The 27019-nt window shown below is 45.0% G+C and overlaps 1 protein-coding gene across 1 annotated transcript; it reads right to left on the bottom strand.

Annotated features, from left to right (window-relative positions):
* Positions 1–26371, bottom strand: ENDOV (endonuclease V). Its single transcript, XM_075279317.1, has 8 exons — positions 26231–26371; positions 23870–24041; positions 23377–23511; positions 18684–18723; positions 17749–17861; positions 16760–16828; positions 16448–16576; positions 1–211 (listed from the first exon to the last, which is right to left on the bottom strand). The coding sequence occupies exons 1-8, from the start codon at positions 26305–26307 to the stop codon at positions 146–148; spliced, it is 801 nt and encodes a 266-aa protein (XP_075135418.1). The 5' UTR covers positions 26308–26371; the 3' UTR covers positions 1–145.
* Positions 26372–27019: the final 648 nt, after the last annotated feature.

Here is a 27019-nt window from a genome sequence, read left to right as displayed (position 1 = left end):
CAGACAGGAAATACGTATTTATGTAAAATGTTAAAAAGTTAGAAAATAAATATTAGATTCCGAGTCAGACGTAGATAAGATCCGGGTTTATCTTGCTCCTTCTTGTCCCATCGCTGACGGCCTTTACAACGTCCATGTGACTCGGTCAGTCCTGCAGCTTCTGCTTCTCGTTGGTTGTCTTAACACAGAATTCCCTTGATCGTATATCGGCCTGGAATATAAACCAAACAACTTTAAAAGGGAGTCACTACCACGAAGGTGAATAATACGTATAGAAGGGGTTTTGTCATATCTTTGCTCTGTAACATGGAGAGCTGTACTAACAATTTTTAAAGGGCATGTCCACCTCCGAACACCACTGTAACCTTTTCACGCTTTTGACAAATACAAATGTGAATGATAAAAATAAACATATTATAAAGCCACACGTTTGGTGAAAATGCAAATATCCCGTGATTGGCAAAGGAGAGGTTCTCGTAAAGAAAACTTCTTGAATCGCCACTAGGGTCAATGTAGCTTGTATATAGGTGACTACAGCGTCGCACCTCTCTTCAGGCGGCGCTATGCCGGGGCTCCGGGGGGGGGGACGCACTTTTGCTGTCCTAAGCCAGTCCAGGACAAGCTGTCCTGGACTGGCTTAGCGTCACCAAGTGGTGGATTGGGGCGGCCCTGTGGACGCAGCACTGCTCCAGCTGCCGCCCCTCACGCTTAGCAGAGAGCAGGTCCTCTCCCTGCCTGCTAACGCCGCCCACTCCGCTCCCCCTCCTCCTGGTGGGGGGGCGACTTTCTGACATCTGCAGATCGGTGCAGGGTCTAGATGTCAGACTCCTAGAGATGTATCTGCTGTCTATTGTCAGGTAGATGGATCTGGACTGGAGCAGACAGCATGGGACCGCCCACCTGACTATAACGAGAGCCTAATCTGCATATTGGATGTTGAAACTTAGAGCATCAATTGCACAGGGCGAGAGGGACTAAAGACATAATTCTAACTGCACCTTTGGGGCGGCACCTATTGAAGGATGGAAAAAGTTGGAGTTAGTTGAGGGGGTGAGAGGTCCTATTTAAAGGCCATGGACACCTTTAGATTACTGAAATGTAACAAAAATTTAAATTTGGTTTTATTAAATATTTTCGCCCATTTGGCTTCTGTAGTGTTTCTTTATCCCAGTACATAGCAATGTGCAGAATTCTGTTCACAGTCACATCCATTAGATTACTTGGTCTCCAGCTGAGAATCTAAATCAGCCCATACACATGAGATATTTATCTGAAGACCATTGGCAGCTTATTTTAGTAGCACTTGTTCATTTTATGTCTATGACCACCACAGAGATCAGACAACCAAGCTGAGCCTCCAACAGGTAGAGAAAGGCACCTGCAGCTTCCCGAAGGGTTGAAAAAATTCTGTATTTTACACATTATCTGTGATATCATATTTAACTGAATATATTGAGGAATTAAAAAACTCTTATCCTAGTTTTACACTATCATTGGCCTTTCCGTTGTTCTGGTCCATCGGAAGACTAGAACAAAGGATAGGCGGACAGTGATCACATAAAGAACCCGACAGACCCCATTAACTGTAACGGGATCTGTCCGGTGTCCATTCTTCAAACCTGAAACCGGACTAAAAACTTAGACTTGCAGGATTTTTTCATGAGTCTGCAGAATGTAAACATAGGACAGGGAATGTCACCAGAACCCACAGATAGATAGGTTAGGATCACCTGAATCTAACACTGTTTTTCCCTTGTAAATCGGAGCCTCCGTTGCCGAGTTATCGCAATTGAGCTCTTTCTGGCTACGAGGCTGTCACTGCTTACCTTTCTGTAGCAATGGCGGCGCTCTTGCTCCTTGAAAGAGTTCATTTGCATATCAATAAAATAGCGATATCTCGGCACCGGAGGCAGCGATTCACACGGGGAAAACACTGTGTGATTCAGGTGACCGTAACCTATCTATCTGTGATGCTGGGTTACATGTTGGGATCTGGTGACATTCCCTTTAAGTAAGAGTTTAAAGAGTTAAATTGAAAAAAAAAAAAAAAAGGTGATCGCTGGATAACTTATGAAAAACTGGCGATTAACCGGTCTATCCAGATGTGTGCAGGTGAGCGGATACCCCTCTGGTCACGCATGGTGTATGAGGATCATATGCTCTTAGTTTCTGGTATTAGTAGTGATGAGGACTTGTTGCATCTGGCTGTGCTTTGAAGCTCTCCGCTTGTCAATGTTGATTAACTAATGAGTCCATCGGCATCAGACGGATTTATCTGTAGGAGAGTTGCATCTTCATTCATCTAATTCACAGAATAAAGGCGGAGAGGAGTGTGAAATAAACATTAAAGGGAAGCTGAATGGGTAATTTAGATCACAGACTCGACAAGATGGCAAAAAGAAGAAAAGGCTCCAACGGGAAACCTCTTGGGGAGTCTCGGTGTGGAAGGACAAAGAACAACATTTACCTTTCAAGTCTTATGTTCTAGATCAAGACGAATGAAGTAGATGGTCTAATACCTTATGCAAGGTGATAATATGATTGCATTTTTGAAGAGCCTTGCTCAGTTTTCATTTCTTTCCTCCTTCTTAAGTTATCGTCTCATCCAGACATTCGTATCCCACTGGTGCGCCCATAAAATACTGAATATGGATATCATTTACCTCTGGCAGGGTACATTGGGTCGGTCTGTGAAGATCAAGCATTGTCTACTGTCTGGGAAAAGATAGAGGGCTCTGAATGAAGAGGGGTTACTTAAGGAACTTCCATCCTTGACACTTATGGTAGATTACTAGAATATGCCATAATTCTAAGATTGGTGGAGGTCCAAACCATGCCGATCCATAGTACAAACGGACAAGTAGCAATAAAGTGAATGGGGCAATGTTGTGGGGTCCTACATAGAGGGCGGCCGGGAGCATCACCATGCAGAGAAAAATCAATGAAGGAGCCAAAAGCCTTAAAGAAGTTGTCCAGGACTTAGAATGATGACCTATACCCGTGATGGCAAACCTATGGCACGGGTGCCAGAGGTGGCACTCAGAGCCCTCTCTTTGGGCACCCATCTGTGGAGCAGATTATACTGTGTGGGGGCCACTGTGGAACAGATTATACTGTGTGGGAGCCAATGTGGAGCAGAGTATACTGTATGGAGACCACTGTGGAGCAGATTATACTGTGTGGGGGCCACTGTGGAGCAGATTATACTGTGTGGGGCCACTGTGCAGCAGATTTATACTGTGTGGGTCCACTGTGGAGCAGATTATACTGTGTGGAGACCACTGTGCAGCAGATTTATACTGTGTGGGTCCACTGTGGAGCAGATTATACTGTGTGGAGACCACTGCGGAGCAGATTATACTGTGTGGGGGTCACTGTGGAGCTCATTGTACTGTGTGGAGACCACTGTGGAGCTCATTGTACTGTGTGGGGGCCACTGTGGAGCAGATTATACTGTGTGGAGACCACTGTGCAGCAGATTTATACTGTGTGAGTCCACTGTGGAGCAGATTATACTGTGTGGAGACCACTGTGGAGCAGAGTATACTGTGTGGGGGCCACTGTGGAGCAGATTATACTGTGTGGGGGCCACTGTGGAGCAGATTATACTGTGTGGGGGCCACTGTGCAGCAGATTTATACTGTGTGGGTCCACTGTGGAGCAGATTATACTGTGTGGAGACCACTGTGGAGCAGATTTATACGGTGTGGGTCCACTGTGGAGCAGATTATACTGTGTGGAGACCACTGTGCAGCAGATTTATACTGTGTGAGTCCACTGTGGAGCAGATTATACTGTGTGGAGACCACTGTGGAGCAGATTATACTGTGTAGGGGCCACTGTGGAGCGCATTGTACTGTGTGGAGACCACTGTGGAGCAGATTATACTGTGTAGGGGCCACTGTGGAGCGCATTGTACTGTGTGGGGGCCACTGTGAAGCAGATTATACTGTGTGGGGGCCACTGTGGAGCAGATTATACTGTGTGGAGACCACTGTGGAGCTCATTGTACTGTGTGGGGGGTCACTATGGAGCAGATTATACTGTGTGGGGGCCACTGTGAAGCTCATTGTACTGTGTGGAGTCCACTGTGCAGCAGATTGTACTGTGTGGGGGTCACTGTGGAGAAGAAAGCTCTATAAAGCCCCATTCACATGACCATATTTTGCAGATCTGTAATTGTCTGCAATTGTGAATCTGCACATTATTAAGGTTAAATTGCTGTGTTGGCACTTTGTGATAAATTTGCGGGTTTTGGGTTGCAGTTTGGGCACTCGATCTCTAAAACATTCGCCATCACTGACCTATACACAGGATAGGTAACCAGTATTAGATCAGTCAGGGTCCGAAACCCAGACCCAGGCTTGGTCAGCTGTTTCGGCCACCAGAAGCTGTATACAGGTATATAGTCTGAACTAGGTTTCCTCCTGTTGAATGGGAACAGAGCTGCAGTTCCCGGTGTCACATCTAAGTTGTATGGACAGGAGGCTGTATACAGTCTATAGGAGCACCTAACTTGAATAGGAATTGGACTAGTTCTGGCTGTATGTCGGATATTCGACTCCTGGTGGGTAAAACAGCAGACTGGTATGGGGTCCAGGTGGTTCCCCTAACAAACCAATTACTAGTGACAAGTCTCCTGGAACTACTGGAATAAAAAGTCTAAGGTTGTGTAAACCATGGTCAAGTCATCCAGAATAAGAGGAGCCTTATCTAATAGTAGGAGGTCTCGAGCAGGATTCCTTCTCCTTCCTTCTCCCATCCTATGGCATAAAAGAATATGGACAAGGGATATCCTCATGGGATGGTCTAAACTCTAGTTGCTCACCTGTGACCATGTGTTGGTCAAACATACATGTGTTCTCAATATGGAGATGGGAATAAACCATTGCAGATACCTTAGCTCTGACAATTAAGGATCAAAAATGCTGCAATACAACATGCCCGATCCTTCCATCTCCTCAATATCTGTCATTGGGACACCGCCGTACACACTAGATAAGTTGGTCCTATTATAGTCATCAATTTTGACCCACACTTGTCTAATGTTCATGGCCGAAGGGTTTCCTTATCGAAGGGTCTCACTCCCCTCCCTTCCACTTCCTGGTGTCAGTGACAAGTTGGTAGTCAGACTTGACCCGTGTGATGTACAACTGTGGGCAGCAGCGTGCTTCCATTTTCAGGAGCTGACAGAAGACTCAATCACAGTGGCGGGGAACAGGGAATCACATGACCAGTCTGGCCACTGCCGCTGGATAGCAGAGGTGGTCTGAAAACTAGGCAACAAACTGTAAACTTCGAGTAGATATATTTAGCTCTATCTATCGAACAAAGCGAGATGGATAAAGCAATGTATTGGGTAACGCGCTTCAGTTAGCTTAAGCTACAACTTTAAATATGACCCTGGAGTCAGGAATACCCCTTTAAGACGTCTTTTACTTTAGGCTTAGAGTTGTTAAGTGTTGGTGTTCATATTGCTTTGTTGTGAAATGTTATTTCTGTATCCAGGGATTTCAGCTCAGCAGATTAATGATGTTTTTTGGACCATTCAACCCCGGACAGATATTGTTACTTACTGCAACTGTGGAATCCTTGACTCTAGTGGTCATATGGGAGCCATGTATAGGAAGTTTGATATAGGGTTTTATTCTGTCTCTGCATTCTGCCTGAAAGAGATGGATTATAAGCAACGTTCCCCTAAAAGCCTCACACCAGTAAATATAGATCCAGGCATCTTCTTCTGTGCAGCTCTACTCGTCTATATCTACTTGCAAGGTTTCCAGGAAGGCTGGTTTCCATCCAATATGGCTGCCATTATAACTCTGGCGAGGATTGCAATTTATACAGCACGGTCTAGGGGAAATCTAGTAATAAATAGAAGCTCCAATTTAATAATGCATCAGGTCTAACGCCTCCAACCAATATGGATGACCAAGTGACAAAGAGAGCTCTCCATAGACTGCATATGGGCTGATTGTGGCGGCAACTTCATGTTCAGATTGATAGCAAGAACTGCAGCTCTGGAGCACTATGTGCAAAGTACTCATTTATCAGGGCAAAGACAATGAATATTTGTGTACACATACAAGTTATGTCCATAAGCAATAGTTGCCTATCCACTGGATAGGCGACAACTGCTAAATTAGTGAGGGTCCAACCACTCAGGCCAAAAGGGGGACAATGGTCACCCTATCTGCTGGACCATTCCTACGAAGAGTGACAGTCCAGCATGAGCCCATTGGGTCCGTTCAAAGTTTATAAAAAACGATAGGTAGGGTTGAGCCGATCTTGAGATTTCAGGATTGTTTTTACAATCCGATTTTCGATCATTTTCAGCCGATCGTGAAATTTGCTCGATTGCCGATCGGAATCCAATCTTTTCCGATCTCAACCCTAGTGTTAGTTTTTCCCACAATGATGGGCCAGTAGCCAAGCATTGTGGGAACTAACATGAGACCTCGATCCTGCCTAAAAAGTTCAGGATCGGAATTCCGATCGCCGATCGGAATCCGATCTTTTCCAATCCCTCAACCGTAACGATAGGCCAACACAGAGCAAATTCATGTACAAGTGCATCAGGATGTCCGACGGATTGTTTGTTTCACAGATACTACCTATATGGAGGTGTTATCACTGGAAACAGTCAACAAGCTTGTCCACAGACCAACTCTGGACACTAGTGCACTTACTTTTTCGTGCATTACCTGTTTAGTGTTTTCAGCTCTGAAGCCTGCAGAAGAGTGAATGCAGCTCTGGACTATTAAATCAGGATCAATACTTGATAAATAATGCAATGTGACAAAGTGACTTTATATGTAGATTGGTTTTGCACGTACAGAGACGGACATATGCATTACATTTCCTCGAGGCTGGAGAGACCTGCGATATGTTTGCCTTTCTGCCAGTAGTAAGGCTGCCGTGTGATCTCTCCTGGCAGAGACTGGCAGCTACGTCAGTGCTCTCGCTGCTATGATCTCATTGACTCTCCCAGGGAGGGTAGGACAGGATTCAGACCATGCTGTGCTGCAGTTGGACGCTGTTCCAGGCTATTCATTTCAGGTGTCCGGTAACCTCACATGGTTTAACCTATGATGTTATGTATCCCCATGCACTAATTGATTGGAATCTATTAATATTGTCTAACATGGAGCCAACATTACATCATGTACTTGGTAGGGAGAATTCCTGTACATTTCCAAAGGCAATTTATAAAAGGCAACCCTCGTCTTGTACATGTACAGATCCTTCTTCTTGTCTATAGAGGGCAGCGCTCTAGTTCTTACAGATGGTAGATAAAAAATGGTAAGTAAAGGAATTCTGCTCGCAACAGTTGTCACTTCCCCTCCCCCACTTCTTTGCAAGGTTATATAAACAGCACATTTTAAGGGAACTTGTCGGGTACACTCTTGGACCCCCAGTACCAGCAGCTATTGCACCCAAAGTTGCAATTTAGAAATTTGTCCCTTAGTAAGAAATCTGATGACACAACTCAACGTTATAAGCTTTTAGAAATGCAATTGTGCCTGAACTGGTCACAATGGGCGGCATCTCAGCTTCCTAGTCACGGTCCTGTGTGGCTATTTCTGCGCTATATAATACCTATTACCTACCTCTCTTGAAGTGCAGCACATGTGCAATCCAGGCCGCCTCTGCCTGAAGTCCTCAGGGCTTCTTCTCTACTTGTGTGCCCACTCCCACACAATAGATAACACTCAGCATGCTGGGTCACTGCTTAATACACATCACCGAGTGAACATGCGTGCCCATGCACCTGGACAGGTTGATAACCTATTACGAGGACTTCTCCAAACTGCTTTCTATGTGCAAAGGACTGAACATTCTGCACAATTCACAGCTTGCAATGGAAGAAAAGTCTGCTTATATGCTTGTATCAAATTGTAGCTGCTTGTGTTATCGCTGATGACATTAGTCACTTATATGTTATTGGGTCATGCCTGCCTGTACGTCCCCTATATTTGCAGTTCAGTTTCCTGGATTGCCTGTATTCTGCTCACTTGAGCTTTTATCAGCTATTTGTTTGCTATTGTACAGTTACTCCTGGCATTATTAAGTGTAAACACACCAGCATTAGTTATAATGTACAGCGAGGGACCCACTGATTATAATGGGGTATCTATTTTCTCAGTGACATCAATGAATAAAAACGTTTGGCCTGCAGGACTTCTTTGTCTGCTGGGCAGAGATGTGGACGTAGCCTAATACACAAGTATTCGGTGTACACGTTTACTTGCAAAGAAAGAGCATCAAATATCAGTGTCATCTACGTCCCAGCACATAACCGCAGACTACAACTGTACAGGATGAAGGGAAATCTCTTTAGGCAGATTACACGTATCTTATTATGCACGAGGGGCTTTGTGCCGAAATAATCTTCTGTAATCCTGAGAGATTGATTCTATTTTAGATGTGACCACAACCTGAGGTGGGCTCCTGTGTGCCGAAGCACATGACATAGTCACAGACGATCTTCACTCATCAGGAGGCAAATATCATCTGCCTGACACGTTGTAGCCCAGGAGTCGAGGACATGGCCATCAGAAGTAGTAAATCCTCTGTTTGGAATTCCCGTCCCTTGGCCAGTGTGAAGAGCAGATACAAAGAGTGTCTAGAATTGTGGAGGACCAGTCCTGTCCTGCACTGTGCAGGCAAACCATCGGTTCATAGAAGCATTGTGTAATACTTCCTCTTGCCTGAGGTGTCACTGTAGGGAAACTGAACGTTTACTGTCTGGTTTCCCCCGCTGATCGATGGAGGTCCGAGCAAATGGAAACTTTGTGATCTCTCACTAGTCATGGGAATCTTCTAGCAGGTAAGGGTTGAATAACATCAAAACCCCTTTAAAAGGGAGTCTGTCTCACGATTATCAGCGCATGCGCAGAACAGCCAATTGGATAAGGATTCTTCAAAGATGTCCCGCGCATGCGTCGATTAGCAAAGCGCAAGTGGAGGACAAGTCAAGGTGGGAAGGGAGGGAAAGATGGAAGGCAGTCTTGGGCAATGGAAGGCATAGCTTTTTGGAGCAATAGGAGCAACAGTGAGGCCCTTGTTGCTCCAAACAGCATTAGGACATTATCTATAGGTATATGGGGAACCAGGGCATGAAAAACATGGGGAAAATTGTGCTAGATTCGGGTGAGACCGACCAATCCAAGGTGAGACGGACCTCTAAAGCCATGGGGCTGGTTTCATTTGCACATTTTGGAACAGCTGGAGAACATATCAGAGATCCAACATTTAGAAAACACATGAATTGCTGGCAGATGTGGAATGAAAGGTCAGATTGACATGATGTAGAAGTAAACATGAAGGATCCTCAATGATCAGCCATCTACCTATTGAGAGGAATACGCTCTTTCATGGGCAGGGATGAAGAGGGAGCACAATGTTACTTTCCCATTCGACAAGTGGTGGTAAGAACAAGTTGTAAAGAGTCGAGAAAATCCAATATTTATTGAATAGTCTGCAAGATTTTGCTGATGGTAATGCGCGCAATAATGGAAATACACAGTAAGTGCTCTTATTCCAAAAATATCTATAGCAAGGCTGCCTGACAGGAGACCAGGGGGGCATTTCCACTTTGTCCTCCTCCGACAATAAGGACACTTATGTTTAGAAAGACGCCGCAGGTCATGTTTCATTACATGACAACCTTGTTGGATCTGGTTCTCCCGGCAAAACTAGAGGTTTGCTTGGAGACCCAGAAATGGGACGTTCTCCGATGACACAACCCCCTTTCAGTAGACCGCGGGCCTTTATGTTTGATCCCCTCCAGTTGACTGGCTTGGCAGTGGTTAAACCAATTCAAGGAGGTTCTCTAGATTGGAAGGGCAAGGTGTGGTCTCATCTAGGGTGATACATTGGTGGCACTAAATCTCCAAAATCCAAGTTATTCTCAGCCCTGGACACTGTCTTGCATGGTATTCACATACAACATAATGGACAATCAGATTCGGACCCTTATTTTCCTAGTGCAACATTGTAGCGTATTGGAAACATAAGCAGCAATTCTATTGGTGGAAATCCCAGTTTCCTAAGGAACCGCCCCCGCGGTACCGAGACATATAAATGGGACATGTAATACAACAGTAGTAGCTGTCCATTGAGCCTAACACCACTACACTGTTTTAAGCTGAGGTCCCATGGGGTGAGCCATAGCCAAAAAAAAAAAAGCCGCAGAAAAGACCGCGGTGGCAATGCATTACATTTTTCCTGCAGCATTTCCGTAGGTATAATAGACATGCTGCAATTGACAAAAATGCAACGGTTTTTGAAGTCGCAACATTTCCGCTGCAGATTTTTTTCTGCAATGTGTGGATGGGATTAGGCAGAATCTCCTAAACTTTGCAGGGACTGTAAAACGCCTCGGCTTACACTATGTTGGGCCCCGGCAGCTAGCCGCGCAGAATGTTCACACGCGGAATGCAAATTCCGCCGTGTGAACATCCCCTTAGACAGTCTTTGGCGTTTTACTCTACAGGCAATATCCAAAGATTTACACCTAGCTGTCCGCATTTACCTTCCCGCGCAGCCTCTAGCCAGGCGCAGGAGTTTCAGGGCACCCATGGCGGATATGAAGCACTTCATCCCTCCATATGTCCGGGCCGCCAGACATAACACATGACTATTACTATATGTAATAAATCCAGCCCAGCACACGGAGGTGTACTGACTATACCAAGGACTCAGGCCCATCCTGCACACAGATCACACATGTCCTGCACAAGTATTCATGATGGTGGTTCCTGCAGAGCAGCGCTCCAACCATAGACTGTGCAATGAATTGCAGAAGAGCTGCAGGGCATGTGTATAGGTGAGGGAAGCCTTGCATAATAGACACACCCTACTCTGTACAGCCCCTGCATGGCTGCAGGGAATACATAGCATTACACAAGACCCATAGAAGGGACCAGTCTGTGCAGGATCCTACACGGTCTAATACATGAGGTCTACATATGGCCACGTATGTTACACAATAAGTTTATAACCCGTGCACCAAAGCTGCAAGACAGACTGCGCAGGTGGTGAGTGGAGTGCACTGTCCTGTGCTACCATCTGCTGGCCATTTAGGTTGTACTACATTTTGGGATAATTTGCAGGTTTGCAGTGACCCCTGAAGAGAGGCTGATTGTTCAGCTCCTTGAGAGGCGAATAATGCATTTTAACCCCTTCACTATCCTAGACCACCAACAATAAAACCATTAACCCCTTTACCACTCTGCTACTACGGATCCTACTATTAAAGGGGTTGTCAGAGACCCAGGAAAACCGGATACCAATGACCTGTCCTCAGGATAGGTCATCAGTACCTGATCAGTGGGGTCAGACATCCGGACCCCACACCTATAAGCCGATTCACTGACTGAAGCCATTTACAAGGTATACAGCTGGAAGAAGTCGGGGAAGGGGTGAGGGCCTTGTCAAATGTTCGCCTTGGGGCCGAGCCATTCCTAATTACGCCACTTGGGTATCGGACAATCCCATTTAAGGATTTTACTACCATACACCACCAGCCATGGGAATATTAACCCCTATTTGATACTATTAAAATTTCACAGAACACTCTGAAAATTATACACTGTAATGCGACTAAGAAGGCGAAGCATGACACTGAGATCCTCTATTCGATATTCTTTAAATCACTGTATTCCCCTTCATGCCTTTTGGGTTTGCAGAAACAGGTTTCAGAGTCTTCTCAGCATTTGTAGCAAGCGATAAATCAGTGATATAGAGATTCTGTCCCAAAATTTATACACTGTATTCTAATGTAACTTGAGTTTATTTCTCCTGCCTCCTGCTTGTGAAAGGTCTCTCTCTTTCTGCTCTTGCAAGCAGGAGGCAGGTGGAGCAATGTGAAACTGCATCTCATAGAAATACACTGGAGATTCTGCACACAGTACTCACAGACAAACAGTACGAGCCAGTTTATATGCTGCAGCAAATCATTGCATAGACTCGTGTTATAACACTGATCTCTTGGGTCTTTATACATGGCAGAACAGCATGGGACACACAGAGGAACAAAGGATGAAGCTTGGTGGAGAGGGGAGATGTCGGAGAGCTGCCAGATGGGATTTGCTAAGTAATGTTGGAATCCTGTAGTTTATAGGAAATCCTCCACATAGAGAAGAGCTGATGCTGCTTTGACAAGGGTGTCAGGTGGTGATCTGAGGATGGGTCAACAATATTTAAAGGGGTTGTCCAGGATTTTTTCAATTTATGGTCATTAAATATCTGACTGGTTGGGGAACTGACAACTGGCCCCTGCATGGATAAGATGTTCAGGGGTATTATACAGTGCACAGATCCGGAAACAGATGACTCTGGGCTGTATATAGTCGCCACCCGCCATTAATGCAGATCATCTCCTAGTGAAATAATAAAAGTCCTGGATGATCCCTTTAAGTAACTTTTTTTTTTTTTTTTTGCTTTTCTTATCTTATATCGGTGCTAAAGCTCTCATTGAAATTTCCAATAAACTTGTCTTTAGCGAGCGCCCCATAGTGGTGGCCGCACACAGACAGAATTTAATCTTTTAACTCTATGGCTTCTGCTTGTGATTAGAAGCCCAGAAAAGAAGACCTCCAACCTTATAAAGATGTAGGGGCACTTTAAATGACATGTACAAGAGGACGCTCTTCAGGTTCTACTTCGGTTCCTGCCTAATGAGAATCCTGAGAGGGTTAACCGGAGCGGCCGCATGATGGGAAGCAGCGGTAAGAAGGAGATTAAGGGGCTTACAGATAACAAGCTGCCCTGGATACACAACCAAGAACAGGTCTTTTATGGACAGTCTTCTAGGAACGCAACGACTTACAGAGGAGCGAAACCTTAGTGAAAAACAAAACAAAACATGAAATGGGTCACCTGATGGGCGGGATATTAGAAGAATGGGTCCTAGTAAGGGTACGCAGCAAGATCACAGGTCTCCCACCATCAAAAAGACCAACGCCCGTGCGGGAATTTCAGACGCTGGATCACCAGAATGTATTCAGCTTAATAGGAATGTACAAAATAACACAAATATGATCAGCATGTAATACAATAAAGAATCCCACCGACAAACAATGGATCTTTTGCGTGATTGCTTTAATATTTGAAGATTTGTACACGGCTTGGTGAAAACAAAATAAACGTTTTCGGCCGGTATGGCCTTCTTCAGACTCTACAAATGAGCAAAGTGTAAGACAAGACAGAAGTGAGTATTCCACCAAAGCATCTCATGTGATAATATACAAAGAGATGACTTGACAATAAACCGACTATACCAAATATACAAAATGTACAAAATATACAAGATCATCACTTGAGCATATATACTATAGAAAACCAGAAGTTCAAGTCGATATAACAGAAGATTTAACCCGTGACATACAGATAACATAGAATATAATTCGCCAATTGTTAGCTGTTGAGGTCCTTGGTCATTCATGAGGAGAGTATAGGCCAGAGAATTAGAGCCAAGCTAGTGTCCCTTATGGACTAGAAAGAGTGAAATGATCTCTTGAATAACAAGGCATCCCTGTGACAAGAAGAAAGCGATAGTCATTCAGTACAGATCTATTATAAGACATACCGTTTCAGGTTTAGTTGAAGATATAGAAAATGGGAGATGCCCAGATAAGAGGTATAAGCCTAAAAAGAGAAAAATATACTAGAATGAGAATATGTCCTGAAGTGGTATATGTATAGCGTGTTATCAAATGGATAAGATGCTCACCCTTCAAATAGTATTTCAAAGGGGAACACCAGGTAATAGCATAGGTGGAATGTGGAGGTTCCAACCAGTCTATTGTTATTCAAGAGATCATTTCACTCTTTCTAGTCCATAAGGGACACTAGCTTGGCTCTAATTCTCTGGCCTATACTCTCCTCATGAATGACCAAGGACCTCAACAGCTAACAATTGGCGAATTATATTCTATGTTATCTGTATGTCACGGGTTAAATCTTCTGTTATATCGACTTGAACTTCTGGTTTTCTATAGTATATATGCTCAAGTGATGATCTTGTATATTTTGTACATTTTGTATATTTGGTATAGTCGGTTTATTGTCAAGTCATCTCTTTGTATATTATCACATGAATTGCTTTGGTGGAATACTCACTTCTGTCTTGTCTTACACTTTGCTCATTTGTAGAGTCTGAAGAAGGCCATACCGGCCGAAAACGTTTATTTTGTTTTCACCAAGCCGTGTACAAATCTTCAAATATTAAAGCAATCACGCAAAAGATCCATTGTTTGTCGGTGGGATTCTTTATTGTATTACATACGGATTGGGACCCTATCCCACCATCCATCCAGCAACATCCATCACACCCTTCTATATACAAATATGATCAGCACCACATCTGTCCTCAGGTCGTGTCTGGTATTGCAGCTGCATTGACGTTGGCTAGAGCCAAGTTGCAATACCAGGCACAACCTGTGAACATATGAGGTGCTGTTTTACGAAGAAAGAATTCAACCCTTTAATAAATTCTTAATATAAAGGAATTTGGGTTTAGATAACTTAAGGGATCTGCTGCTACCGAAACGTGCTAAAACGTAGGTCGTCTTCTTATCGTCCACTTGGTCAATATGCAGCAAAGTGGCAGGGACTTGATCTAGCAGAGTGCAAAGTGATATAGCATGGAGGGCAGAATTATAGAGGTTCTATGGAATACACTGTGATTCTTATTGAGGCGCCCTCCGGTGGGGTAATCCTTCCTTACAGTGCCATACTATTATGGTGCTTAGCGTTATAGTAATATAGTAATAGTATGGCATAGAGCAGGAAGGGGTTAAAGAGGTTTACTGGGCAAAAATTATTGGTGAACAAGCCTAAAGATAGTCTACCAATATCAGATTGGTAAAGGTCCAGTAATTGTCTGTTCTCAGCAGTTCATATACAGAAAATGGAACAGGAAACAAACAGCGCCGTTCTCTGTGTAGTGGTCAGACCAGGTTACTGCAGTTCAACTCTCATTCACTTGAATGAGTGCTAAGCTGAAGTGACTCAGTTCAGCCACTATACGGCGCTGTCTGCTTCCTGCTCCATTCTCTGTGCCGAGAATGGGATAGTGGGTGTCAGAAGCCCATAGATCTGGAATTGCTGACCTATCTTTAAAGGGCTTGTCCAGGAATCGGATATACTCACCTGTTCCCAGTGTTCCAGCGTCTAGTGCCGCTATACGCTACAGACGCCAGCCTCTAAGTGGTCACGTGTGTTGTAGGACTTCTGGCGGTGACTTCACGGCGCCCCGTTTTTAGCCTATCAGGTGATTTTAACCCCAAGGTTTTCCATGACAAATTATATTATTATATTATATCTCCAAACCAATATATTTTCCAAAGGTTTACACTTGGCACAGTCAAAATTACTTTATATTGATCGGTGCCTTCATGCAACTTTGCATCAAACTATAATATTTTGGAAAAATGCATAAATATTGTTAAGATGTGGGGGTGGGGTGACAACTGGAATATAAGTTTGTGCATCCACCCAATATAAAGGCGGAGATATGATAGTAACAAGCTGTGACCATTTTTACTGCTCTCACTTGCACCTCCTTCCCTTACCAGTTAGATTTTCCATCCTGCTCCTTGCCGAGTGCTGCACTCTGAATATTGCAACTAAAGCTTATTACTTAAACTTATATGATAGGATTCTCCGGTCACCACAAGAGGGAGCTGAGGAGCTAACTGCCTACAATATTATTGAATCCAATGTATCACAGTGCGCAGTGAGCTCCCTCTAGTGGTGCATTATCCACATGGTACCTTGGGAACCTACAGTGTATAGTAAGAAGTATCGCAACAACTGCAGCAGTTCTTATGACATCACATTCTAAATCTATGGGCATTTACTTGGCGTTGTTCCCCTATTCATCCACACTTCTGGAGAGGCTTTCTACAAGATTTTGGAGGTGTCTGCGGCAATTTTTGCCCATTTAGATGAGCGGAGAGAAGGCCCGGCTCACTGTCTTCATTGATGGGGGTTGAGGTCAGGGCTCCGTACTCAGTTTTTGTGTTGATGTTAATACCAGAGGAGATTCGGACCCCTCGGAATCAGCAGAGTGTAGTTGACCTTCCTGCACTCAGTGGCGCCCCCGCTCTGTAACTTCATGCGGTTGTCCTGCATTTCATCAGGGCTGGGAAGCGGCACTTATCTATATTTCAGGACATGACTTGTCACGGCGCTGGCTCCAATCACAGGACTAACCTGGGATTCCCAGGAAATGAGTCCCAAAGGCGACTACAGGGGGAGGGGCTGGAGATTATACACTCGGACTAAATGAAAAACCCAAATTCAAGGATTGATAGCTTTTCTCCATGAAGCGAACATCTATGCAGAGGGTTTGGAGCTCTGCATCAGAACAACAGAGCTACAACCCCTATGACGATATATGATGACATGGTGAGGATGTGGACATTTGCTATCGTACCTGTCTAGTTGGCTCGGGCACCCGATACTTGCAGCAACAGTGGACCAGTTTCACCGCAGTCTCCAGGCTTATTTTGTGGCCGACCGAGATGTAGACGGGTTTAAAGCTTTTCTGGCTGCTCTTCAAGGCCTGATGGAAGAAGTCCGGGGTATGAGGTTACTACAGACCCATCGGATGTGCAGGACACAAGAACGCAGAGATGGTGCATAAGGATCGGCCGCCATTGTGTATATAAGGTACAGACACGGGACGCCAAGTCTTGTGAGGTTTCAGGCATAGCTATAGGAAAGCACCTGAGCGATAGATACTTACAGCTCCCAGAATATTCCCTGTGCCGCCTCTCAGATAGAAGAAATCTCCTCCGTTCTGTAACTCTTTCCACTGTGAAAATATATAAAATATTATATGTAAAGTATATATATGGACTATGCACGTACCGATCAGCTGATCCGGCACTAGCCATGATCCTATTCAGGTAAGAGGGCTGCAGTACCCCAGCATCACCACTATGCCTTGGATAAGAGCAGAGTTGCTTCCGGACCCGTCCAATGCAGGGCAGATATCGGGGTCGGGAGGCAGACGGATCAGCTGATCAGTGCAGAGTCAGCGGACAGGTCATCGATATAAAAAAAAAGCGGCATAGAAGATGGATAACCCCTTTAATCTACATAGTTATCTAGTCCTGACCTTATACTCCAGAGCTGCATTCACAATTCTGCAGGATTCAGAGGCGAGACTTCCTTCCTCTTTCAAAGCAAGCTTGTCAGATGTTTGCAATCTGGGAAAGGTCATCTTCATCCTAATAGTAAACCATGGGAACCAATAGACTGATGGTGGTCAATAACAACCAGCAGAATTGTGAATACAGCTCTGGAGTATAATACAGACTGCAGTGTAAAATGAGTAATGCATTTACAAAATTGCTCAACTTTTTAGAATATATCTGTATCTAAATAAATATTACATCATGTACTACAATGTGGTCACATCTACTGCAACAGTTGCAATTCTGATGGTTGCCGCTTGGAATCTGACAGCATTATGTTGTCAAACCCGCCCCTGAGCTGTCAGACCTGCCCCTGGGCAAAGTGGATGGGATGTTTCTCCCTCAGTATAGGGTATAAGCAACATATCAAACAATGTGTACCAGCAGGGGGCAGTATATTACTCCGACAGGTCCAAAAGGGACCAAAACCCTTTAACCCACCAAATATAATATGGAAACCTCTCCTATATTTGTACTGATGGTGCGTCTATGGGGTTTAGTAGATTGTAGGAATAATAAGGATCCTTCTAGTTACCTGTTCTCGATGTGATTCATTGTTTTCAAGGCCATCGACTTGGAGCAAGTTCTTTGCAACTCCAATGGTGGGAAGACCAGTGAGGATCCCGAGGTGACAGGCGACGCCGAAACCTGGGGACAGAGGAAGGAGAAGTTAGCAAAGGTTATACCAGGCCTGGAGAAATCTACGTTGGTGTCCTTCTACCCATTACCTTCTAATCAGTGGCATAACAAGGACCGGTGGGGCCCTGTGGCGAACTTTTGACATGGCCCCCCCTGCCGACCAACGCCCGCCAAAGACCCCCATCGACCACCTGCCCCCCCCCAGCATTCCTGCGCTCTCCATTATGCCCCATAGTGGCCCCTGTACACATTATTATGCCCCATAGTAGCCCCTGCACACCGTATTATGCTCCATAGTGGCCCCTACACAGTATTATGCCCCATAGTAGCCCCTGCACACCGTTTTATGCCCCATAGTGACCCCTGTACACACTATTATGCCCCCTAGTGGCCCCTGCACACACTATTATGCCCCCTAGTGGCCCCTGCACACACTATTATTCCCCATAGTGGCCCCTGCACACACTATTATTCCCCATAGTGGCCGCTGTACACACTATTATGCCCCACTGTGGACACCCATGAACAACTATTATACTCTGGGGGGTTTTCACTAGCATATGGATTTCCATTGTTCGGGTCCACATGGGGACCCAAAAGACAGAGCCCATCCGCTAACAAAGTGGTTACCTGCAGACCCCATAGACTATATAGTCCTACGTGCAGGACTTTTCTCTATGACAATTTTAGGCGGAATTTGCCGGACTCCGACACAAATGTGGACCTAGCCTTAGCCGGGTATTACAGCAACAATCTCACTAGAGTACCCCCTTATGTGTCACACCTGTACCCCTATAACTGCAAGAGGAAGTGATCAGACCCAAAATTTACCCCTGTGATGCAGGACTCCATTACCATCCACAAAGAGTACCTGGAACACAAAAATAATGGCAGATCACATGTGGGACAATACAGGAGAACACGTAGTATTTATGTGAAGACACTCTGCTTTACAGATAGATATAGTGAACTTACTCATCGCAACACTTAAAGGGTAACCCCCATTTAATTTAGTTTTGAGTATTGAGGCTGTTTGTTGAACATTTTTGTAATATATTTTATCAGCCTATATATCTTCCTGGTGATAGAAAACAGGCTCTAAGATTATCCATAGCAACCCTCTAACTGAGCTGTTACCAGGGAAATCCGTATACATTTGTATGGTCAGTGGGTAGAGCTGCAGCATTTACCATAGTGGGAGGGGTCACGTGAAATGGCTGTATCTCTGGGTTTATACCAGCTTGAAATAAGTATCTGGTAGGACATGAGAACTGAGATACTTGCCATATAAATTGCTACATAAAAATAACACATTTGTGTCTGTGCCGTTCACCAGAGATATCTCCAGTTATTTTATATCTAGTACAAGAGAATAGCAGCTGCAATATAACACCAGGACCATTGTCTAGCAAGTATAACACCGAAAATAAAGCCATATGAAGTGACCACCCCACCCCCGCTCACTCACTGTGTACATACATTACATTACTTATCCTGTATTATACTCCAGAGCTGCGCTCACTATTCTGCTGGTACAGTCACTGTGTACATACATTACATTACTTATCCTGTATTATACTCCAGAGCTGCGCTCACTACTCTGCTGGTACAGTCACTGTGTACATACATTACTTATCCTGTATTATACTCCAGAGATGCGCTCACTATTCTACTGGTACAGTCACTGTGTACATACATTATATTACTTATCCTGTATTATACTCCAGAGCTGTGCTCACTATTCTGCTGGTGCAGTCACTGTGTACATACATTACATTACTTATCCTGTATTATACTCCAGAGCTGCGCTCACTATTCTGCTGGTACAGTCACTGTGTACATACATTACATTACTTATCCTGTATTATACTCCAGAGCTGCGCTCACTACTCTGCTGGTACAGTCACTGTGTACATACATTACTTATCCTGTATTATACTCCAGAGATGCGCTCACTATTCTACTGGTACAGTCACTGTGTACATACATTACATTACTTATCCTGTATTATACTCCAGAGCTGCGCTCACTATTCTGCTGGTGCAGTCACTGTGTACATACATTACATTACTTATCCTGTATTATACTCCAGAGCTGCGCTCACTATTCTGCTGGTGCACTCACTGTGTACATACATTACTTATCCTGTATTATACTCCAGAGCTGCGCTCACTATTCTGCTGGTGCAGTCACTGTGTACATACATTACATTACTTATCCTGTATTATACTCCAGAGCTGTGCTCACTATTCTGCTGGTGCAGTCACTGTGTACATACATTACATTACTTATCCTGTATTATACTCCAGAGCTGCGCTCACTATTCTGCTGGCGCACTCACTGTGTACATACATTACATTACTTATCCTGTATTATACTCCAGAGCTGTGCTCACTATTCTGCTGGTACAGTCACTGTGTACATACATTACATTATTTATCCTGTATTATACTCCAGAGCTGTGCTCACTATTCTGCTGGTACAGTCACTGTGTACATACATTACATTACTTATCCTGCATTATACTCCAGAGCTGTGCTTACTATTCTGCTGGTGCAGTCACTGTGTACATACACTACTTATCCTGTATTATACTCCAGAGCTGCACTCACTATTCTGCTGGGGCAGTCACTGTGTACATACATTACTTATCCTGTATTACACTCCAGAGATGCGCTCACTATTCTACTGGTACAGTCACTGTGTACATACATTACATTACTTATCCTGTATTATACTCCAGAGCTGCGCTCACTATTCTGCTGGTGCAGTCACTGTGTATATACATTACTTATCCTGTATTATACTCCAGAGCTGTGCTCACTATTCTGCTGGTACAGTCACTGTGTACATACATTACTTATCCTGTATTATACTCCAGAGCTGTTCTCACTATTCTGCTGGCGCAGTCACTATGTACATACATTACATTACTTATCCTGTATTATACTCCAGAGCTGCGCTCACTATTCTGCTGGCGCAGTCACTGTGTACATACATTACATTACTTATCCTGTATTATACTCCAGAGCTGCGCTCACTATTCTGCTGGTACAGTCACTGTGTACATACATTACATTACCTATCCTGTATTATACTCCAGAGCTGCGCTCACTATTCTGCTGGTGCAGTCACTGTGTACATGCATTACTTATCCTGCATTATACTCCAGAGCTGTGCTCACTTTTCTGCTGGTACAGTCACTGTGTACATACATTACTTATCCTGCATTATACTCCAGAGCTGCGCTCACTATTCTGCTGGCGCACTCACTGTGTACATACATTACATTACTTATCCTGTATTATACTCCAGAGCTGCGCTCACTATTCTGCTAGCGCACTCACTGTGTACATACATTACATTACTTATCCTGTATTATACTCCAGAGCTGCGCTCACTATTCTGCTGGTACAGTCACTGTGTACATACATTACTTATCCTGTATTATACTCCAGAGCTGCGCTCACTATTCTGCTGGTACAGTCACTGTGTACATACATTACATTACTTATCCTGTATTATACTCCAGAGCTGCGCTCACTATTCTGCTGGTACAGTCACTGCGTACATACATTACATTACTTATCCTGTATTATACTCCAGAGCTGCACTCACTATTCTGCTGGTACAGTCACTGCGTACATACATTACATTACTTATCCTGTATTATACTCCAGAGCTGCGCTCACTATTCTGCTGGTGCAGTCACTGTGTACATACTGTACATTACATTACTTATCCTGTATTATACTCCAGAGCTGCACTCACTATTCTGCTGGTACAGTCACTGTGTACATACATTACTTATCCTGTATTATACTCCAGAGCTGCGCTCACTATTCTGCTGGTAAAGTCACTGTGTACATACATTACATTACTTATCCTGTATTATACTCCAGAGCTGCGCTCACTATTCTGCTGGTGCAGTCACTGTGTACATACTGTACATTACATTACTTATCCTGTATTATACTCCAGAGCTGCGCTCACTATTCTGCTGGTACAGTCACTGTGTACATACATTACTTATCCTGTATTATACTCCAGAGCTGCGCTCACTATTCTGCTGGTACAGTCACTGTGTACATACATTACTTATCCTGTATTATACTCCAGAGCTGCGCTCACTATTCTGCTGGTGCAGTCACTGTGTACATACATTACATTACTTATCCTGTATTATACTCCAGAGCTGCGCTCACTATTCTGCTGGTACAGTCACCGTGTACATACATTACATTACTTATCCTGTATTATACTCCAGAGCTGCGCTCACTATTCTGCTGGTGCAGTCACCGTGTACATACATTACATTACTTATCCTGTATTATACTCCAGAGCTGCGCTCACTATTCTGCTGGTGCAGTCACTGTGTACATACATTATTTATCCTGTATTATACTCCAGAGCTGCGCTCACTATTCTGCTGGTGCAGTCACCGTGTACATACATTACATTACTTATCCTGTATTATACTCCAGAGCTGCGCTCACTATTCTGCTGGTGCAGTCACTGTGTACATACATTACATTACTTACCCTGTATTATACTCCAGAGCTGCGCTCACTATTCTGCTGGTGCAGTCACCGTGTACATACATTACATTACTTATCCTGTATTATACTCCAGAGCTGCGCTCACTATTCTGCTGGTGCAGTCACTGTGTACATACATTATTTATCCTGTATTATACTCCAGAGCTGCGCTCACTATTCTGCTGGTGCAGTCACCGTGTACATACATTACATTACTTATCCTGTATTATACTCCAGAGCTGCGCTCACTATTCTGCTGGTGCAGTCACTGTGTACATACATTACATTACTTATCCTGTATTATACTCCAGAGCTGCGCTCACTATTCTGCTGGTGCAGTCACCGTGTACATACATTACATTACTTATCCTGTATTATACTCCAGAGCTGCGCTCACTATTCTGCTGGTGCAGTCACTGTGTACATACATTACATTACTTATCCTGTATTATACTCCAGAGCTGCGCTCACTATTCTGCTGGTGCAGTCACTGTGTATATACATTACATTACTTATCCTGTATTATACTCCAGAGCTGCGCTCACTATTCTGCTGGTGCAGTCACCGTGTACATACATTACATTACTTATCCTGTATTATACTGCAGAGCTGCGCTCACTATTCTGCTGGTGCAGTCACTGTGTACATACATTACATTACTTATCCTGTATTATACTCCAGAGCTGCGCTCACTATTCTGCTGGTACAGTCACTGTGTACATACATTACATTACTTATCCTGTATTATACTCCAGAGCTGCACTCACTATTCTGCTGGTACAGTCACTGTGTACATACATTACATTACTTATCCTGTATTATACTCCAGAGCTGCGCTCACTATTCTGCTGGTGCAGTCACTGTGTACATACATTACTGATTCTGGATATGCACAATGACCTCCGTATAAGGACGGCTGTAGTGATGACAACCTTGGCTATCACATATGATGGATTCATTCACTATAAGCCACAGATCTTGCTCACCTGGGGCATCAGACTGGGCTCCTTCTCCTGCAGCCTCTTCACCGCCTCCACCAGGGATGGAACTTCTCGGAAGGCTAAGAACCCGGCAATATAAGGAGCGTCCAGAGTCACCATTTGGCAGTCCTCATAGATGACCTAGAGCAGATCAGATTTACTAGAGGCAGCCTGAAGAATTTATAACTATTGCTCCAATGAAAACAAGAATCCAGGATCTACAGCTTCCATGCAGACCTATGTGTTTCCATAGCAACAGACGACAAACACCCTCCGTGTAGTCTGATCCGGCTGTCATGCTCTATTCCATCTGCCTGTAATTCTGTCTAATGTGTGACCGCCGGACCAGACTACACAAGGTCTGATTGTTGTCGGTTAGCATGGAGACATATAGGAAGGCCTAGGAGCTGTAGACACAAAACGGGGAATTTTTAATTATGGCTAAAGAGCCAAGAGAGAGGCTCAGCACCCCTGCCCGGGTCCAGTAGTCTGCAGTTACCTCCAGGTCGGGGTAGCTCAGCACTATCAGGGAGGCGCATGCACTTGTATCATCTTCTTTCACATATGACAGGTCCACCCCCCCAACACGCTCCAGCCCCTGGAAATTTGGTAGATTCTGCCAGGCTTCGGTGTCGCTGCAGATCAGTCTGTCCTTCAGTGCGCCCTGCTCCCTGCAATGGAATAATATATAGAATATAGTAGAGAGCACCACACGTATGAAGCCCCTGCGCCACACGTATGAAGCCCCTGCGCCACATGTATAACGCTCCTGCACCACACGTATGAGGCCCCTGCGCCACATGTATAACACTCCTGCACCACACGTATGAAGCCCCTGCGCCACATGTATAACGCTCCTGCACCACACGTATGAAGCCCCTGCGCCACATGTATAACGCTCCTGCACCACACGTATGAAGCCCCTGCGCCACATGTATAACACTCCTGCACCACACGTATGAAGCCCCTGCGACACACGTATGAAGCCCCTGCGCCACATGTATAACACTCCTGCACCACACGTATGAAGCCCCTGCGCCACATGTATAACGCTCCTGCACCACACGTATGAGGCCCCTGCACCACATGTATAACACTCCTGCACCACACGTATGAAGCCCCTGCGCCACATGTATAACACTCCTGCACCACACGTATGAAGCCCCTGCGCCACATGTATAACGCTCCTGCACCACACGTATGAAGCCCCTGCGCCACATGTATAACGCTCCTGCACCACACGTATGAAGCCCCTGCGCCACATGTATAACGCTCCTGCACCACACGTATGAAGCCCCTGCGACACACGTATGAAGCCCCTGCGCCACATGTATAACGCTCCTGCACCACACGTATGAGGCCCCTGCACCACATGTATAACGCTCCTGCACCACACGTATGAGGCCCCTGCACCACATGTATAACGCTCCTGCACCACACGTATGAGGCCCCTGCACCACATGTATAACACTCCTGCACCACACATATGAAGCCCCTGCACCACATGTATAACACTCCTGCACCACACGTATGAAGCCCCTGCACCACACGTATGAAGCCCCTGCACCACATGTATAACGCTCCTGCACCACACGTATGAGGCCCCTGCGCTGCTTTTTTTCAACACATTCATATGTGTCTTACTTACTGAGCGGCTCCGCTGTCTGATCTGACACGTCACAGTATAAACCCTCTGTTATACATCCAGGGTGTTACCCACCATACAGGTCAGGCTATTGCATCGGGCCCCAGAGATAAGAGGGGCCCCTAGCTGACCACACACATCACCTAGTGGATTATTTCTATAGGTAACGGCCAAAGTTAATTAACATCCTAATGTGTCCACACACACACGATGTCATAACGTTCTCAGCGCCTGGACGGAACGGGCAGCAGCTTCTGAGGTCACGCCATGATGGCAGTGCCAGGGCTGTACAGCAAATGTGGGGACACTAGGGGGCAGTATAGTGTGTATGGGGGTACTATGGGGGCAGTATACTGTGTATGGGGGCACTAAGGGGGCAATATACTGTGTATGGGGGCACTAAGGGGGCAGTATACTAAGATTGGGGGCACTAAGAGGGCAGTATACCGTGTATGGGGGCACTAAGGGGGCAATATACTAAGAATGGGGCCACTAAGGGGGCAGTATACCATGTATGGGGGCACTAAGGGGGCAGTATACCATGTATGGGGGCAATATACTAAGAATGGGGCCACTAAGGGGGCAGTATACAAAGAATGGGGGCACTAAGGGGGCAGTATACTAAGAATGGGGGTACTAACAGGGCAGTATACCATGTATGGGGGCAGTATACCATGTATGGGGGCACTACACTGTGTATATGCAGCGCTAGGGGCAGAATACTCTGTATTTAGGGGTATATACGGTGCAGTATTCAGGGGCCTCGATACAAAGCTAACTTGTGTCAACAAGACCTGTGTCTGCTCAATGATGAATGGTAATTCTGGTAACTGCCACTAGAGGGAACTAGCTGCTCATACACTCATAGCACAGCCTCTATTAATACGTCTGCAGCGAGCTCCCCCTGGTGGAGCCTGACGGCAGCGCTACTTACACTGCGCTCTGTGGCTATATAAAGGGGCGCTCTGCTTCCACTCTTAGTTATGGAAGAACTCTGAAGCTTTCTCATTGTCCATTGCCGGGGTTTTAGTATAGACCCCAAGTCCTGGCCTTGGGTATAAGTTAAAAAACATAAAAATATCAAAACCAGCAGACTCCTCTTAGTCGGACTACAAATCCCAGCATGCCGGGGCCTCCTAGCTCACAAAGCAGGTGACAAAGGCTGCCCGTGACAATGCCTGATAGAAAATATCTACTACAAGCAGCGGCACCGACCTCTCCCAGGCTAGTAACATCTGCTCGTCCATGCCGTGGCCCGGCTCTCGGCTCGGGGTCTCCTCAGCCGCCTCCATGACTCCGGCTCATACACTTCCTGCATTACTCAAGAGCAGCGCAACCTAATACACAGAATCACAATACAGAGCTCTCCCCCTGCTGGACGTGCTGTGTCACTGCAGCCAAATATGGGGGGGGCGTGTGACGTCATGAATACGAGGGCGTGGCTTCTGTAATTATTTTAAAAATGAAAAACTTTTCATGTAAATCCGATAGAGGGCGCTGAGTCATCCAAACCAACCACTAAATATTATAAAACCGATAGATGGCGCTTCAGACTGTAAACTGTTTACTGTAAACCCGATAGAGGGCGCCTTTGTCATCTATCGTATAAAACCAATAGATGGCGCTGTAGGTCACGTAAAAACGTGTGTGTCAATGATTACTGTAATCCCGATAGAGGGCGCTGAAGGTCACATAAAATCTTGTGTGTCAATGATTACTGTAATACCGATAGAGGGCGCCTTTATTATCCTGCGTAAAAATACATGAAACCGATAGATGGCGCTTCAGACTGTAAACTGTTTACTGTAAACCCGATAGAGGGCGCCTTTATTATCTATCGTACAAAAGCGATAGATGGCGCTGTAGCTCACGTAAGAACTTTTGTGTCAATGATTACTGTAATCCCGATAGAGGGCGCCTTTTATTATCCTGCGTACAAATACATGAAACCGATAGATGGCGCTGTAGGGCACCTAAGAATTTGTGTGTCAATGATTACTGTAA

The sequence above is a fragment of the Leptodactylus fuscus genome, chromosome 6, assembly GCF_031893055.1.
Source record: "Leptodactylus fuscus isolate aLepFus1 chromosome 6, aLepFus1.hap2, whole genome shotgun sequence".
In the NCBI taxonomy this organism is placed as follows: Eukaryota; Metazoa; Chordata; class Amphibia; order Anura; family Leptodactylidae; genus Leptodactylus; species Leptodactylus fuscus.
The sequence above is the reverse complement of the archived record's forward strand: the minus strand, read 5'-3'. Positions and strand labels throughout refer to the sequence as shown.

Coding starts and splice junctions, on each gene's coding strand:
- ENDOV (XM_075279317.1), bottom strand. CDS start 26,307: ATGGAGGCGGCTGAGGAGACCCCGAGCCGAGAGCCGGGCCACGGCATG. Junction 23,512..23,869: donor TGAGCTACCCCGACCTGGAG/GTAACTGCAGAC, acceptor GATCTGCTCTAG/GTCATCTATGAGGACTGCCA. Junction 18,724..23,376: donor AGCCCAGTCTGATGCCCCAG/GTGAGCAAGATC, acceptor TTTGTGTTCCAG/GTACTCTTTGTGGATGGTAA.